Source organism: Mya arenaria, chromosome 6 (assembly GCF_026914265.1).
Source record: "Mya arenaria isolate MELC-2E11 chromosome 6, ASM2691426v1".
Lineage (NCBI taxonomy): Eukaryota > Metazoa > Mollusca > Bivalvia > Myida > Myidae > Mya > Mya arenaria.
The window spans coordinates 48,729,899-48,745,486 of NC_069127.1; the positions used below are offsets into that span (position 1 = coordinate 48,729,899).

General features: G+C 35.4%; 1 protein-coding gene across 1 annotated transcript; it reads left to right on the top strand.

Moving 5' to 3' along the window:
* The first annotated feature begins 592 nt into the window (after positions 1–592).
* Positions 593–13,556, top strand: LOC128239279 (uncharacterized). Its single transcript, XM_052955854.1, has 4 exons — positions 593–691; positions 3,356–3,564; positions 4,580–4,710; positions 6,942–13,556. Exons 2-4 carry the CDS (start codon positions 3,504–3,506, stop codon positions 7,482–7,484), a joined length of 735 nt encoding a protein of 244 aa, XP_052811814.1. The 5' UTR covers positions 593–691; positions 3,356–3,503; the 3' UTR covers positions 7,485–13,556.
* Positions 13,557–15,588: the final 2,032 nt, after the last annotated feature.

The following is a 15,588-nucleotide window of genomic DNA, read 5'->3' on the forward strand; positions in this document are numbered from 1 at the left end:
TTCTTCAAACATCAAACAACCAATGCGCTGAATACATGAAAAATATGATAACGGTTTTTTTTATATAATATATATATATTTATAATTTATAAAATAGAAAATTACTATTTTAATTGTACGTGTTATAAAATGGTTGTCAATATAAGAATTAAAACCTTTGACACTCATCCGTGATAGGTATTGAAGAAGACATTTTTGAAACGATTCACCAGGAGGTATTCGCTCTGCATTACATTGCAATATTTTTAATCAAAATGCAATAAATAGTTACTTGTCTTGGATGCAGTCTGTTTAAAATATTGAAATCAGACCAGCTGGTTTTTATGCGTTTGTTTGTTATATTATGGACATATAAACATGATTAAATTGAAGAATGTCATCATTCTCATCGCCCTCTTCCTCCTCCTCCGCCTCCTCCTCCTCCTCATCTTCATCATCATCAGCAGCAGCAGCAGCAGCACCACCACCACCACCACCACCACCATCATCATCATCATCATCATCATCATTACATCCTCATTCATCATTCGTGTACGATCAACTCCCGGGTATGATGTAGCCTTGTGGCAAATTTCACAAAATATATTTTCTCAGCAAGAGTGACTTCCCTTGCAGATTAGTAATGTTTTCGATTTCTGAAATATTTCGCAGATTTCTGATCCAAAGAACGATACAAATTTGAAAAAGAATGGTGAGCATTCATTAAACGGATATTATGTATGAGATAAACCCATATTTTAACTGACAATGAACTGACAGTGTTGTTGTTCTTTATAAAATATCTGCTTAATTTAACACTATGTACAGCGTAATGTTCAGTTGCAGATCCAACTCTCAGTCATAGTCATATATATACAAAGTTGAAAATATGAGCATGTTTATGGCATCTAATTACACTGGATATTAATCTTAACACTAGTACAAGATTCCTGATCAATGGAGGCCAATTGATACAGTCCATTCAATTAGACCCACTTTCCATTTCACTGCGCGAATTTTCACTCTCATGCCTACACAATGATTTTATTAACTGTCCGTGTTTCATGGAGTTTGAAGTTACGGCCCTTGTAGGTTGATCAGTAGACAGAAGAATTACTAATGCAGCATTGCGCAGAGGGGTCAACCGGTAAACTGAGTGAAACTTCATATTATGCACCAGTCAATTACAAGTAACCTTCCAGGTGGCGCTGAAGTGCCGGGTGAATTTGGTGGTTTTGTCTTCACGCCCAAAATAGCGGGAAATGGGCCTTACCTAGGATCCTTGGGGAATTTGGCAGGGATTTTACCAGCAGTTTGTCCCCCCATGGTGGGGATTTTACCCGGGCATGGCTGGACCAAATGTCAAAGTCCCTGCTATTCCCCGGACCTGGGGGGGGGAGGGGGGAGACCATGGTTACAATTGACTGGTGCATTAAACTCTGCAGTTAACCAGCCTGTCGGAAGAACTTTGGGGCTTTCAGCAATAGAAACAGTTTTACCCTTGGAGGAAGCCGTGGTAATCGACATTATCACATGGAGTTAGATGGAGGAAAGTAGGTCTAACTCGTTAAGTGTGCTGTAACTAATTTAAATGACCCTGCCGTGATGCCATTACAGCTTGCTGTGAGTGAAATGAGTTAAAAATTTCCAAAACCATCTAGCTACCAGGAGAGTTGAAGAAAGAATGAGTTATAAGGAGATTCCAGTATGATAACATAAGCTCTTTAGGAATAGACCTCTTGGTTTTTCAAGGTGCCTGTAGTAATGTACTGATACTCAGAGACAACATTCCTGCATTTAAACCAGTACTGAGTCCTCGAAATTTCCCAGTATTACCCGCTCATGCCAAGTACCAGGTCAGGGATCTACTGGTACCAATTGTAAAAGTTCATTAGCCTGATAATAAGGAAAATGTATGACGCAATCAGGGATAGAACCTGGAACCTTCTGCACCTAAAGTGGATGCTCTACCAGACATGTATGTCCTGTACAAAACATTCTATCTCTAAGGCAAGACTGTACAGTACATTTCCATACTAACACTTGGAAGGCCACAAACAATACTTGCAACAATCAAAAAATATATTTGCACTGCATTTTGCTTATTAGCTCAACTATTGGAATAATAAGGAGGCTTTTCTACTTGCCCTCTTGTAGGAGTTTGGTCAAAGTCCAGTTAAAGTTTTATGGTGTGTTGGGATTTTTACTAGTAACCTCTATACCCTTCATTCAATTGACTTAATACTTCACACAATTATTAATCACCATCTTACAATTAGGTTAAATAACAACTTTTCATCTGTTAAAAAATACAAGTTTGGCCCTGTATTGATTGAGGAACTTAGGTGAGCTTTAGGGCACATTGTGTCCAGTTAAAATTTAAGGGCAAGTTTGGATTTTCACTAATGACCTCTTTACCTTTCATTCAATTGACTTAATACTTCACCCAGTTGTTAACGGCCATCACACAATTAGGTTACATAACTCGATATCAACCCTGAATACAAATTATGGCCCTTGGAAGAGTTTATTTAGGACTTCCTTGGAATTCCATGGGGCCCAGGGTGTCAAGGTCAAGACCACTGTTACTAAAAAAAGAACAAACAGTTGAATCTGAATCTCACAATGAAGGCTGAAGTTCCTCTGAGTCCAGCGCACTGTCTTTTGACAGCTTATGTTATGTTATGTTTTATGTTAATAAATAGTATCAGAAGACTAACAATGTACCACTCAAAAAAACTTATATACAGCATAGGAAGCTTGATAACAAAGGCTTTATAATTTGAAATACAAGCAGTTGAAGGTCACTTCACAAGACAGCTCTGGTTTTCATCAGAAAGGATGATAGTCTTAGTCCAGGCTCTGATCCTTTGGGGGTATTCATTGCGACCAAACCCAGGTGAACACGAGCACTCATTCAGCTAGTGCAAACCCCTCTTTATTTTCTTCTCTCAGTTGTGTAAAACTTGAGACTATGGATATAATTAATTATTTTATCACTTTTGGGGAGCTAAATTAACCCCATCAGCACATATGATGATAAATTTAATCCTGATTACTTCTTAACTGCATGGGTGATGCAATGGGGTCAATCCATAATGCAGTCCTTTAAAAAATTCTTACTTATCATCCTCAGTTGAAGATTTTCTCACCCATTTTGCACAGTTTGCTATAGCAAGAAGGTCTCTGATTTTCCAGTTGCGATTTTTATCATTGTGGAGCAGGCAAAGAAATGTATGCCATATATAAAGTTATTGTGTGAGTTGTGCACTTCAATAAGTTAAAGTAGTATTAACAGACTGATAATTTTGTTGTTTTTAAGACCAATAGGTTTTTAAGTTTGTATTAAAATGCTTTATTTTTGTTTTGTTTTCAGATTTCACCATTAACATGAAAGGTTGTGGTGTACAGTCACTTCTCCAATTTAAGACTGTTGACCTGTTACGTTCTTTGAATACTAAAGTGGGATTCGATCTCCGAAGTAATGTTCATTGTTGCCGATTCTTCTTGCATCATTTTCACTCATGTCGATGGATATACCACTCAGCTCCCCACCTGTCAACACTACAGTTAAAGACCAAGATGGTAAGAGAGGGCACTCTGTGTAATACAGTCTACTCACGTTTGGCAGTATCTTGACTCACATTTTCATATTGGACTAAGTTATGCAGTTATAACACATAAAGTTGGACAAATGCTTTCCCTTAAATTGCTCTTTTGGTCTCACAGTCACACTCTTAGGTTAAAAGCCCTGTGTAAAGTTTATATCACAACAGTGTACTTGTCAAGTTTCCTTTCTTCATTTTTAAACCTTAAAAAAATGATTCATTTATCCTACCAGTACATGTGATTAAATATGTATTTGTCCAAATGGCTGTCTAAGACTTATTCAGTTATGACAAAAGCAAACAAGATTATGTCATAGTTAACTTTAAATGGAAATAGAGGTTCCCATGGTGTGATGAATATTAAATGTCCGGTTCTTTTGAAGTAATTTACATTTCTTGTAAAAGAACATACTTCATACAATGCCATAAGTGAATATTAAAACAAATACTTAACGATCCATTTCTACTTATTGCTAATAAATGATAAGGCGGAATTGTTTGTTTCAGTGTAAGATTGAAATATAAATATATTTCACCCAGTGAGGACCAAAATCTATATATTTCACTAGTGGGAAAGCCAGGAGTGAAATTTTTACTTTTGTTGTTAATGAGTTGAAATAAATTTATAATGCGATGCATACACATAAACAAATATGATTTCTTTTTATGCTTTAAAAAGAAAAAAAGGCATTTTAGTGTAGTGTTTAAGAAAAGCTTAACAAATTGTATGAAAACGTTACGTTATTTCTGAAATGATGTTCGAATTGTGTGGCACACCCCGAACTTGATTTGGGGGTGAAAGCAGGATAAAACTTTAAAACAGTGAAAATGTCAAATTGATATTTCATTGTTTGAAAGCAATTTTTTTAATAAATAAATATAAAGGCCTATTTAATAAGCACAGATACAAGTCAATTATGCCGAAATAGCCATAATGGATTGCAAGTCTTGAAAAAGACACCTCAAGTTATGTTTGCCTTATTTGGTTTCAGGAAAGGCGCCATTGAGTCCAGGTTTGATCGCTCTGATAACAATCACATCAACATTTGTGTTCTTTATGACAATCATGTTGATTGTTTGTATCGGCGAGTACTGTCAATACATGAAGAGGAAGAAGAGTAAGGTATGTTATTGAAGCTGTTGTGATTTATAAGGGTCAGAGTGGTATTGAGTTCAGACTTTTACCAAAGAGGTCACCTCAGGTGAATGTTCGAGCTCCACCAGGAGCGTGTTCCAACAGTGTACATACTACTTGTTTCACATCATACATGTATGTATCTAGAATTTTTAAGGATATTTAAGTCATTTCTCAGTCAGACAGGATTGATCTTCAAGTATCAATAGTTCCAAAAAATTACCTTTGCTACAAAACCAAGTGCATGATGAGCACATAAGAATTATGTATGTATATATGCAAAAGCCCATGAAGAACTTTTGAGTTACTCAAGTGAGAAATTCAGATAAAAATGGTCATTTTTAGCTTGACTATTCGAAGAATATGGAGAGCTATACTACTCACCCAAACATCGGCGTAACACCTTGGTTAAGGTTTTGCATGCAAGCACACATATGTCAATATCTCAGAAACTACTTGAGGTATTGCATTGAGACTTTATACAATGGTACTCAACCATCCAACCTACTTAATTAACCAAGTTAAATAACTCTAGTTTGCATTTAATGCAAATAATAGGCCTTTATTATTTGACTTAGAAATTCTGGTTAAGGTTTTGCGTGCAAGCACACATGGGTTAATATCTCAGCAACTACGTAAGGTATTGCTTTGAGACTTTATACAATGGTACTCAACCATCCAACCTACTTAATTAACCAAGTTAGATAACTTTTATTTGCTTTTAATCCAAATAATTGCCCTTTATTATTCGACTTAGAAATTCTTGTTAAGGTTTTGCGTGCAAGCACACATATAATTAATATCTCAGCAACTACGTAAGGTATTGCATTGAGACTCGATACAGTGGTACTCAACCTACTTGATTAACCAAGTTTGATAACTCTAGTTTGCATTTAGTATAAAAAATTGCCCTTTATTATTTGACTTAGAAATTCTGGTTAAGGTTTTGCGTGTTAGCACACATAGGTTAATATCTCAGCAACTACTTGAGGTATTGCATTAAGACTTTATACAATGGTACTCAACCATCCAACCTACTTAATTAACCTAGTTAGATAACTCTAGTTTGCATTAAATTCAAATAATGACCCATTTTTTGACATAGAAATTCTGGTTAAGGTTTTGCATGTAACCACTTTTAAGTCAATACCTCAGTAAATTCATCATGTATTGCATTGAAACTTTACACACAGGCTCCCAACCATTTAACCTTCTTCTTTAATCAAGTAAGATAACTCTATCTTTCATATTATATAATTTTTGCCCCTTTATTATGCAACTTAGAAATTCTGGTTAAGGTCTTGCATGTTAGCACACATAGGATAATATCTCAGCAACTACTTGATGTATTGCATTGAGACTTGATACAATGGTATTCAACCACTCAACGTAATTGAATAACCAAGTTAGATAACTGTATTTTGCAAATAATGGCCCTTTATTATTAGACTTAAAAATTCTGGTTAAAATTTTCCATGTAACCACATTTATGTTAATATCCCAGCACATCATGCATTGCATTGAAATCTATTCTAACAGTGATCCATGCATGTTTCGCCAAAACTTTTCAATCATTACACTGAAAAGCGGCAGAATAGTCGAGCGCACTGTCTCTATGACAGCTCTTGTTAACATAAATGTCATCTTGCATTTACTTTTGTCATGTTGGGAAAGAAAAGAAAATGAAAATTGTCTTTTTAATTGATCAAGTCCAGCTTAAAAATGTCTGAAAAATGCATCAAGTTTTTATGAAGGGACACCAGGGCCCACTTCATAATTACTAACAGTCTCAAGTTCACATCTAGACTCATAAGAGTACTTTTATTTAATTACAAAAAACTATCATTCTTCATGCCATTTGTTTTACAAAAGGAAATGTGAATAATTGTGCAATTTCGAATTGTACCAGTAATAAAGTTCACCAAATTTCATCATCAAAACTCAAATAGAAAGTTAATAAAACGAAGATTTGGAGTTTTGCCACTTGAGTCTGAACTCGGACTTGAGACTGTTCAGAATCATGGTCCCAGTACTGGTTCTACCAAGAAAACAGACACATGAGTGCTTCTTATCAGTACTTATCTTGTAGTTAGCTTTCATCAAAATTAAGTTAAAATAGATTGATTCCAGCATTATTAATGTTTCATTCCATTTATTATTATTGACATTCTGACATGTTTGTTTGTTATCAAGTAATTTTGAGGGCTTTTTTGTTTTAGCGACAAGTTCATGAAAGAAAACCAAGGCATAATCAGAACAGATCAACTGATGGTGAAATATGTTCTGGGACAAGCATTAGCCAATCAGAAAACACTTCCACTGCAGTTCATAATAATCCGCATTCCAGTCCAACGAAAATAGAGCTGAAACATGCCTCAGCATACACCAATGCTTTTGAAAATACTCAAAAGAATAGCATTAAAGTTGAATCCAGAAAGGACCAAATAAACAACGATAAAAAGAATCGAAGAGATAAAAGAGAGGTGGATGGTTTGGGTGTTAAAAATGATAAACAAGAATTGACAGCATTAGTTTCGAGATCAGTTACCAGTGATCGTTTTTGTGACAGTGAAAGTAGTGTGCGCTCGAGTATAGACATTGACTGTGATATTAAATGTGCCACAGTAAACGGTACTAATCGAGAAAGTGTACGGTTGGATTCACAGTCGTACGATGACTTAGAGGCTGACGGGGAAATTCTCTGCGATAGCGTTGACTCGAAAGAAGGGTACCCAGGATTTCAGTTAGAGGCTGATGTTTAGTGTTAACAGTTCCTCTGTTGCTCAAATGTTTTGCATCCATTTTGTTTATTTCATAACTGTTAATCTGCAATGGTTTAAATTCTTATTCATTCAAGTTTAATTTTGTCTTTGGATTGAGAGAGTTGATTGAAATTCTATATGGTTACTGGCGATATACTATGCTGTATAATGCTTTTATAAACTCCATATATGCACTGTCTTAACTGTTACCTTGTTAGCTACCAGAATGTTGGTGTTTTGTGTTATTGTGATTTGTTTAAAAAAAGGGATTGCCTTGAAACTTGCTTTCATTGTCCTGCTTTTGTTTTGAAAATACTGCTGTTGGACCAATGTGACGATATTCACCATATTTCATCGCTTTTTTTTATTAGAATCAGTCTTTGTCCGGCATTAGGTTGTAAATAATTGCTTGAAATACATCTTTCCTGAAACCATCAGGTCAAATTCAATGAGACTTCCTACAAATACAGCAACATCATTTTAGTATCAAGGGAATAGATAATATAATTTAGTTCTTCATTAATTTTAACATTGCATCTAGATCACCAAAGAAAAGTTTCTGTGCACTTCAATGATAAAATATTTAGTATACATGCATTCAAAAGACATTTTTTTTGATAATACGGAAACAAATATATTTGTTTTTGTTAATACACTTTACTGTAATGAGGAAATAAATGGGGAAACAATTTAATTATAATGATTACACATTATGAGGAAATAACCTGGATTCATTGTTCGAATGACATTGCAAAACAAACAATGAAGCATTATGTAAGTTTTTGAAACTTTTCTTTGACGTTGCTCGCCTGGTGTAACCTCCAGGTGTTCAGGGAACAGTTGATATTTAAAATCAATATTTTCAATTAAAAATATACAAATTATAATTCAATTAGATTACGGTATGCATTTTTTAAAACACACCATCTATCACAAAGTCATGTCTGATTTTGTCACATCACTGATTTTATTTGTGAAGCATTTACATGTAGCTCCAAAAGTGTTGCACCTATACTCCTGAAACCTTGTAGGAATGTTAGTCTCCATGGGCAATTATGCACCTATGATTTGTGTGGCATTTCACTTGGTATAATAATAGTTATGGCCTTTGAATTGTAAATAATGGTATAAAAAATAGACAAATGTTTTTCAATTTTATTGCTTATGTTAATAATTCCAAAACACAACTTTGAAACATTCCTGTGCAAAGATGGTGTTTGGGGGGGGTATTTATCATTGTGTGATAGCTGTTGCTGTATAGTGTGTATTATGACTTTTATTTTAGCATCAGTTGAAATCTTATTTGAGAACATTATTTATCAATGTATTATGAAATGAAAATGGTGCAGGTTTCATGCAAAATCCTTTAAAAACAACTTTTGTATATTTCTTTGAAACACACACAAACCTACATGTATGTATTTGTACATGAATGTAGTTATAGACCCGGTGAGTTGTTTGAAGAATTGTACATGAATGCATGTACATGTACTGTGATGCACAATCTTATATATAAACATGCATTAAGTACTCGTGTGTGTGTAAGTATTGTCTTGAACTTTTACTGTTCATTTTTTGGTATTTTGTCTTTGGTATTTAGATTGATAAGAATTTTACCTATGTAAAGATATACCAGATAGAAGGCACAGTTTCATTCCTCCCGGTCGAAAGTTTTTTTTACAAAACTTAAGCTAATTGTGATAGCATTTAAATAAATTGTCATTTTGTATTAAAGGTAAGCCATCCATGATAAATACAAAAAAATTGATCCTGGTAAAGTTTCATTTTAAGATCACAATATGTTCAGTTTGAATATTTTTAAAGTTTTTACTGACAGCTTTTCTTTTTTATAGAGACGTTATGTTATTTAAGAAAAGAATTAATAAAATTGTTAATTATAATAAATCTTTATAAATTTAACATAGAAATAATCTTGGTGTTAATATCTAATTATAAATGCACAAACACATCCCTGCATTCTAATGATGGATGGCTTACCTTAAAGCACTTATGTTATATCACATGATTACCATGACAACTTTTAGTTTTGAACTGATTTCTTCAAGTAAACCAAGTCCCATAATTATTTGCATGTACATGTAATTTATAAGTTAAAGACCTTATCTGCTGATTTTGCATACATGGTTTTCTTTGTTTGACCTGTACATTCAGTTGCTTATTATTATACCTCGCTCTGTCCACAATGGTCCATTACCCGATAAAGAGATATTTTGACTGTCAGAAACATTTGCAACATTTTTGACATGTGACCAAGCGAAAATTCACTGTCAAGTCAAGTGACCACAATAACATTTTGAATGTCATATAAGTGCAAATAAATGCTTAAATATTTTAGCTAAATCATGACCTGATTGCCTCCCTTATACAGATACAGTAGTGACGTCACTATTCAATGTGTACACAAAAACATCATACGACAGAAAATTAACGGTTGAATTTTGTTCTATATATAATTATTTTATTATGTTATATTTTGTTTACCTTGTTAAACTTGTTTTATTTAATGAATTAAAAACATTATAAAACTTTTTTATGTACTAATTTTGTACGGTATAATATATAAATATCATATGGCAGCATGTGTGACCTTGATATTGTCAACCCTCGAAACAGAATGTCACCCTCAGCTAACGCCTCGGGTAACATTCTGCTCTTTATTGACAATATCCAATGTCACACATGCTGCCATAGATATTATATGTTATATATATATATTAAGTCTATATCTACATGTTCTATAACATTGATAGGAGAATTTCCATGAGTTTATTGTGATTTGTAAAGTGCTATAAATATCTTTTAATACAAATGTACATGTATTTATAATTACCATGACCATATGAAGTGTTCAGTGTTTAGTGGTAAAGGTTGTTTTTTTTGTATTGATTGTCAATAATTATTAGTTGTCTTCCAAAATGTTCTTTCATACCTGTGGAAAATTGTATTAAAGGTAGGTGTAAAGGCTTCCAAGTAATATACTCAAGAACATTTTACTTGTTTTAATATTGCATTTTAAGCTCATCTGTTCATTGAAGAAAAAAACTTGGAATAGAAATGGCATGGCCTTGATGCCATGTAGTTATTTTCGTTGTTGTGTAAACACTTTAACCCATGGGCGGATTGACGTTAGAGGGGGCATAACTTAGGTACATAACCTTTTGACATTCGTTCCTCCCTCAGAACGGAATATTAAGTGGTCTAAAGTGTTGGCAAGGGCTTTTGGGGTACACCTCTACAGTATTTTAACCAATTTCTTGTCTGGAATGTTGCATTTTGAGCATGTTTAATTATTGACATAAAAAGTGAATTGTATGATATCATTGAATTAAAGGTGTATCTTATAGTTTTGTTATAGGTAAATTAATGTGAGTTAGCTTCCATTTATTATTGCTTGAACCCTTGGAAGAAGTCCCTGATTACAAGTTAATTCATTGCAATGTGTAAACAATGTTGTGTTCATGAAATACACGATACTAGCATACTTATTTATTATCCCCCGCCTATGAAATAGGGAGGGGGATATTGAAATGGCGTAGTCCGTCTGTCCTTCTGTCCGTCCTTCCGTCCGTCCGTCCGTCACCTGCGTTTTCTCAGTAACTAGCCGGTATAATTTCATGAAACTTAAAATAAATATGAACCACTATACTGGATTGATGCCAGTCCAAAAACAAAATTTGATTGGTCAATTGTCCTTGGAGTTATTGCCCTTGATTTTTTGAAAAATGCACATTCACAGCCATTTCTCAGTCACTAGCTGGCAGAATTTCATGAAACTTTAAATAAATATGAATTACTATACTGGGATGATGCCTGTTTTTTTTGGATTGGTCAATTGTACTTGGAGTTATTGCCCTTGATTTTTTGAAAAACTCATTTACAGCCATTTCTCAGTAACTAGTTGGTAGAAATTCTTGAAACTTGAAATAAATATGAACCAACATACTGCGATGATGCCTGTTTATTTATATTTTGGATTGTGTAATTTCTACATGAGTTATTTGCCCTTGATTTATTAAAAGCTCCATGTTTGCAGGCTTTTCTATGCAACTAGCTGGTAGAATTTCATGACACTTGGAATAAATAAGAACTAACATACTGTGATGATGCCTGTCTATTTTTCTTTTGGATTGGTCAATTTTCCTTAGAGTTATTGCCCTTGATTTATTAAAAAATCATTGTTTGCAGCCGTTTCTCAGTAAAACCAATGTGCTTATCTTTTTCTTTCTGAGATTTGTTTAACCTTCAAGCACAAACAAGCCATCAAGCACAAACAAGCCATCGTTGGCGGGGGATATCTTTTCACTGAAAATGCTTGTTGGCACACATTCATTCAAATACTTTAACATGTGAAAAATAGTATTTTACACAGCTGTGCCTTTTTTCAGCTGATTTTAAAATTAAGATTACTTTTAAAATAAATGGATACATTTTGGTTGTATGTATATAATATCTGTTATTCTGTTGACATTGCACCAGTATAATATCTGTTATTCTGTTGACATTGCATCAGTATAATATCTGTTATTCTGTTGACATTGCACCAGTATTTTCTTCAAAGAAATGGGGTGTACAAATCATTTCTTCAATTATATACTTATAGAAATTTGTATACTATTGTTCATTTTTGACTTACATTTAAATGGTTTATTTCTTCATTGTTAATTATTTGAATTGAATATTTCTTGTTTATTGCACATAATTCCAAATAATGTTTGTGTAAAAAGTGTGTAGAAATACAGTGTAGAAAAATTAACTTTGACAATGTTGTGTTTGTTTACTATGAATAATAATACAATGTATATTGTTGAATATGTTGTATTAAAGTGTGTGTTTTCCTATACCTGTATTATATCAGTCCCTTTTGTAGTGTATAAGTGTTTTTGAACTGTGATATCCATTTTTTATTTTGTTTACTTTTATTTTCAGATTTTATATTCTGGTGTATGCTTGCATGGATACAATGTTCTTTAAAAAACATATTTTTAGAAATGGCTTGGAAATGTATCATAACTTTTATTTCAACTATTTTAAACAAACATCTAGGATTTATTTTTATTTTTAAAAAAACAGCCAGCTCTTTAGACATATATGCAGTTTTGCTTTTATTTCTACAAGATGTCAATGTATTAGGAATTGTTGTGTATATATATATATATATATATATATATGTATACATATATATAATCTTGAAGGAGTCGTCATTTACTACACAACTTTTTTTATTTTTTAATGACTTCAGGAAATAGTCTAATAAGCAAGCCTTTGGTGAGGTTACTAACATATCTCCTGGTAGAGTTGAATTAATTTGTGTATTATATATGACGACGAGAGTCAGATTCATTTTATCACATGCTTGAACAGTAAATAATAGCAAAAACGACCGACCTGTTTCACCTGCTCAATTGATGACCCGAATACCACAAAGCAATGCCGTTTCCCGCGCTACATGCATTGCATAACTGTGGTTCCCGGAATAATTTAAAACCACAGATACAACGGATAGATATAATTATGTTAAGAAGAATGCAAACTAAGATGATATCCAATAAGAATTACAACTAACTAATTACAACTAAAGCATTATACTTTTAACTAGTATATCCAGTAAGATGATGTCATAATTTGTTATATGTTCGATCATGACATCCTTTCGGGTTTTAATATATTATAGATCGAACGTCTTTAAAAATGTGTTTCATGGAATCAACACAACATATTATGCTTTCCTTTTAAGATTTGGATTGAAAATGTACTTCTGTATTCAAAAAATCGTCATCATCAATACAAAAATAACAAATAAAGGTGTGACTGGCTTTAATGTTGCCAATCAAGCAATTATCTTTGCCTATTAGTTTGCTTTTCAAACATGTGGAGTGATACATTTTCTGACCAATAGACAAAGAGCAATGTTATATTACACGTGTGTAATAGAGAATAATACGTGATGGCAATATTTCGTGATAAATGTTTATTGATGTATTTGTGATTTAGTTTTGCCTGTAAAATGTAATCCTATTCTGCGTATTGAATAAAATGGCAAATGACAGTTCACATCTGTGTTCTTCATGTTTATGTCCGACAAATGAGGGCGGTTGGGAAACTCGACTTCTATGTGTTTTGTATCTTCTGGATATAACTTCACCCATGTTTGTGTACTTTGTAAATGTTAAAAGATTGTATTGGGTACATATTTAAATTTGTGAGCTAGATCTATGCCAAAAAGGAATGGATAGACTCGTTGTTCTTAATACAGGAGACGGCCCATGGTCATCGAAGTCATCCATGCAGGGGTAGGCTCGTGGTCGTCTAAGTCAAACATGCAGGGGTATGATCGTGGTCATTTGAGTTAAAAATGCAGGGGTAGGCTCGTGGTAATCTAAGTCAGACATGCAGGGGCATGCTCGTGGCCAATTAAGTCATCCATGCAGGGGCATGCTCGTGGCCAATTAAGTCATCCATGCAGTGTTAGGCTCGTGGTCATCCATGTCATCCATGCAGGGGTAGGCTCGTGGTCATCTAAGTCATCCATTACAGGAGAAGGCTCGTGGTCATCTAAGACACCCATGCAGGGGTATGCTCGTGGTCATCTGAGTCATACATGCAGGGGAAGGCTCGTGGTCATCTGAGTCATCCATGCAGGGTTAGGGTCATGGTCATCTGAGTCATCCATGCTGGGGTAGGCTCGTGGTCATCTGAGTCATACATGCAGGAGAAGGCTCGTGGTCATCTGAGTCATCCATGCAGGGGTAGGCTCGTGGTCATCTGAGTCATCCATGCTGGGGTAGGCTCGTGGTCATCTGAGTCATCCATGCTGGGGTAGGCTCGTGGTCATCTGAGTCATCTATGCATGGGTAGGCTCGTGGTCATCTGAGTCATCCATGCAGGGGTAGGCTCGTGGTCATCTGAGTCATCCATGCAGGGGTAGGCTCGTGGTCTTCTAAGTCAAACATGCAGGGGTATGATCGTGGTCATTTGAGTTAAAAATGCAGGGGTAGGCTCGTGGTAATCTAAGTCAGACATGCAGGGGCATGCTCGTGGCCAATTAAGTCATTCATGCAGTGTTAGGCTCGTGGTCATCCATGTCATCCATGCAGGGGTAGGCTCGTGGTCATCTAAGTCAAACATGCAGGGGTAGGCTCGTGGTCAATTAAGTCCACCATGCAGGGGTATGCTCGTGGTCATCTGAGTAACCCATGCAGGGGTATGCTTGTAGTCAATTAGGTCATCGATGAAGGAGAAGGCTCGTGGTCATCTAAGTCAAACATGCAGGGGCAGGCTCGTGGTCATCTAAATCAAACATGCAGGGTTAGGGTCGTGGTCATCGAAGTCAAACATGCAGGGATAGGCTCGTGGTCATCTAAATCAAACATGCAGGGGTAGGCTCGTGGTCATCTAAGTCAGACATGCATGGGCATGCTCGTGGTCAATTAAGTCATCCATGCAGGGTTAGGCTCGTGGTCATCCATGCCATCCATACAGGGGTAGGCTCGTGGTCATCTAAGTCAAACATGCAGGGGTAGGCTCGTGGTCATCTTAGTAACCCATGCAGGGGTATGCTAGTGGTCAATTAGGTCATTCGTGCAGGAGAAGGCTCGTAGTCATATAAGTCAAACATGCAGGGGTAGGCTCGTGGTCAATGAAGTTATCCATGCAAGGGTAGGCTCGTGGTCATCTAAGTCAAACATACAGAGGTAGGCTCGTGGTCAATAAAGTCGTCCATGCAGGGGTAGGCTCGTGGTCATCCATGCAGAGGTAGGCTCGTGGTCATCTAAGTCAAACATACAGGGGTAGGCTCGTGGTCATCTTAGTAACCCATGCAGGGGTATGCTAGTGGTCAATTAGGTCATCCATGCAGGAGAAGGCTCGTGGTCATCCAAGTCAAACATGCAGGGGTAGGCTCGTGGTCAATGAAGTTATCCATGCAAGGGTAGGCTCGTGGTCATCTAAGTCAAACATACAGAGGTAGGCTCGTGGTCAATAAAGTCGTCCATGCAGGGGTAGGCTCGTGGTCATCCATGCAGGGATATGCTCGTGGTTATCTAAGTCATCCATGCAGGTTTAGGCTCGTGGTCATCTACGTCAT

Excerpts from the sequence above, each read along its gene's own strand:
- LOC128239279 (XM_052955854.1), top strand. The coding sequence starts at position 3,504 with ATGTCGATGGATATACCACTCAGCTCCCCACCTGTCAACACTACAGTT. Across the intron at positions 3,565-4,579 it reads TACAGTTAAAGACCAAGATG|GAAAGGCGCCATTGAGTCCA; the intron begins GTAAGAGAGGGC and ends ATTTGGTTTCAG. Across the intron at positions 4,711-6,941 it reads TGAAGAGGAAGAAGAGTAAG|CGACAAGTTCATGAAAGAAA; the intron begins GTATGTTATTGA and ends TTTTTGTTTTAG.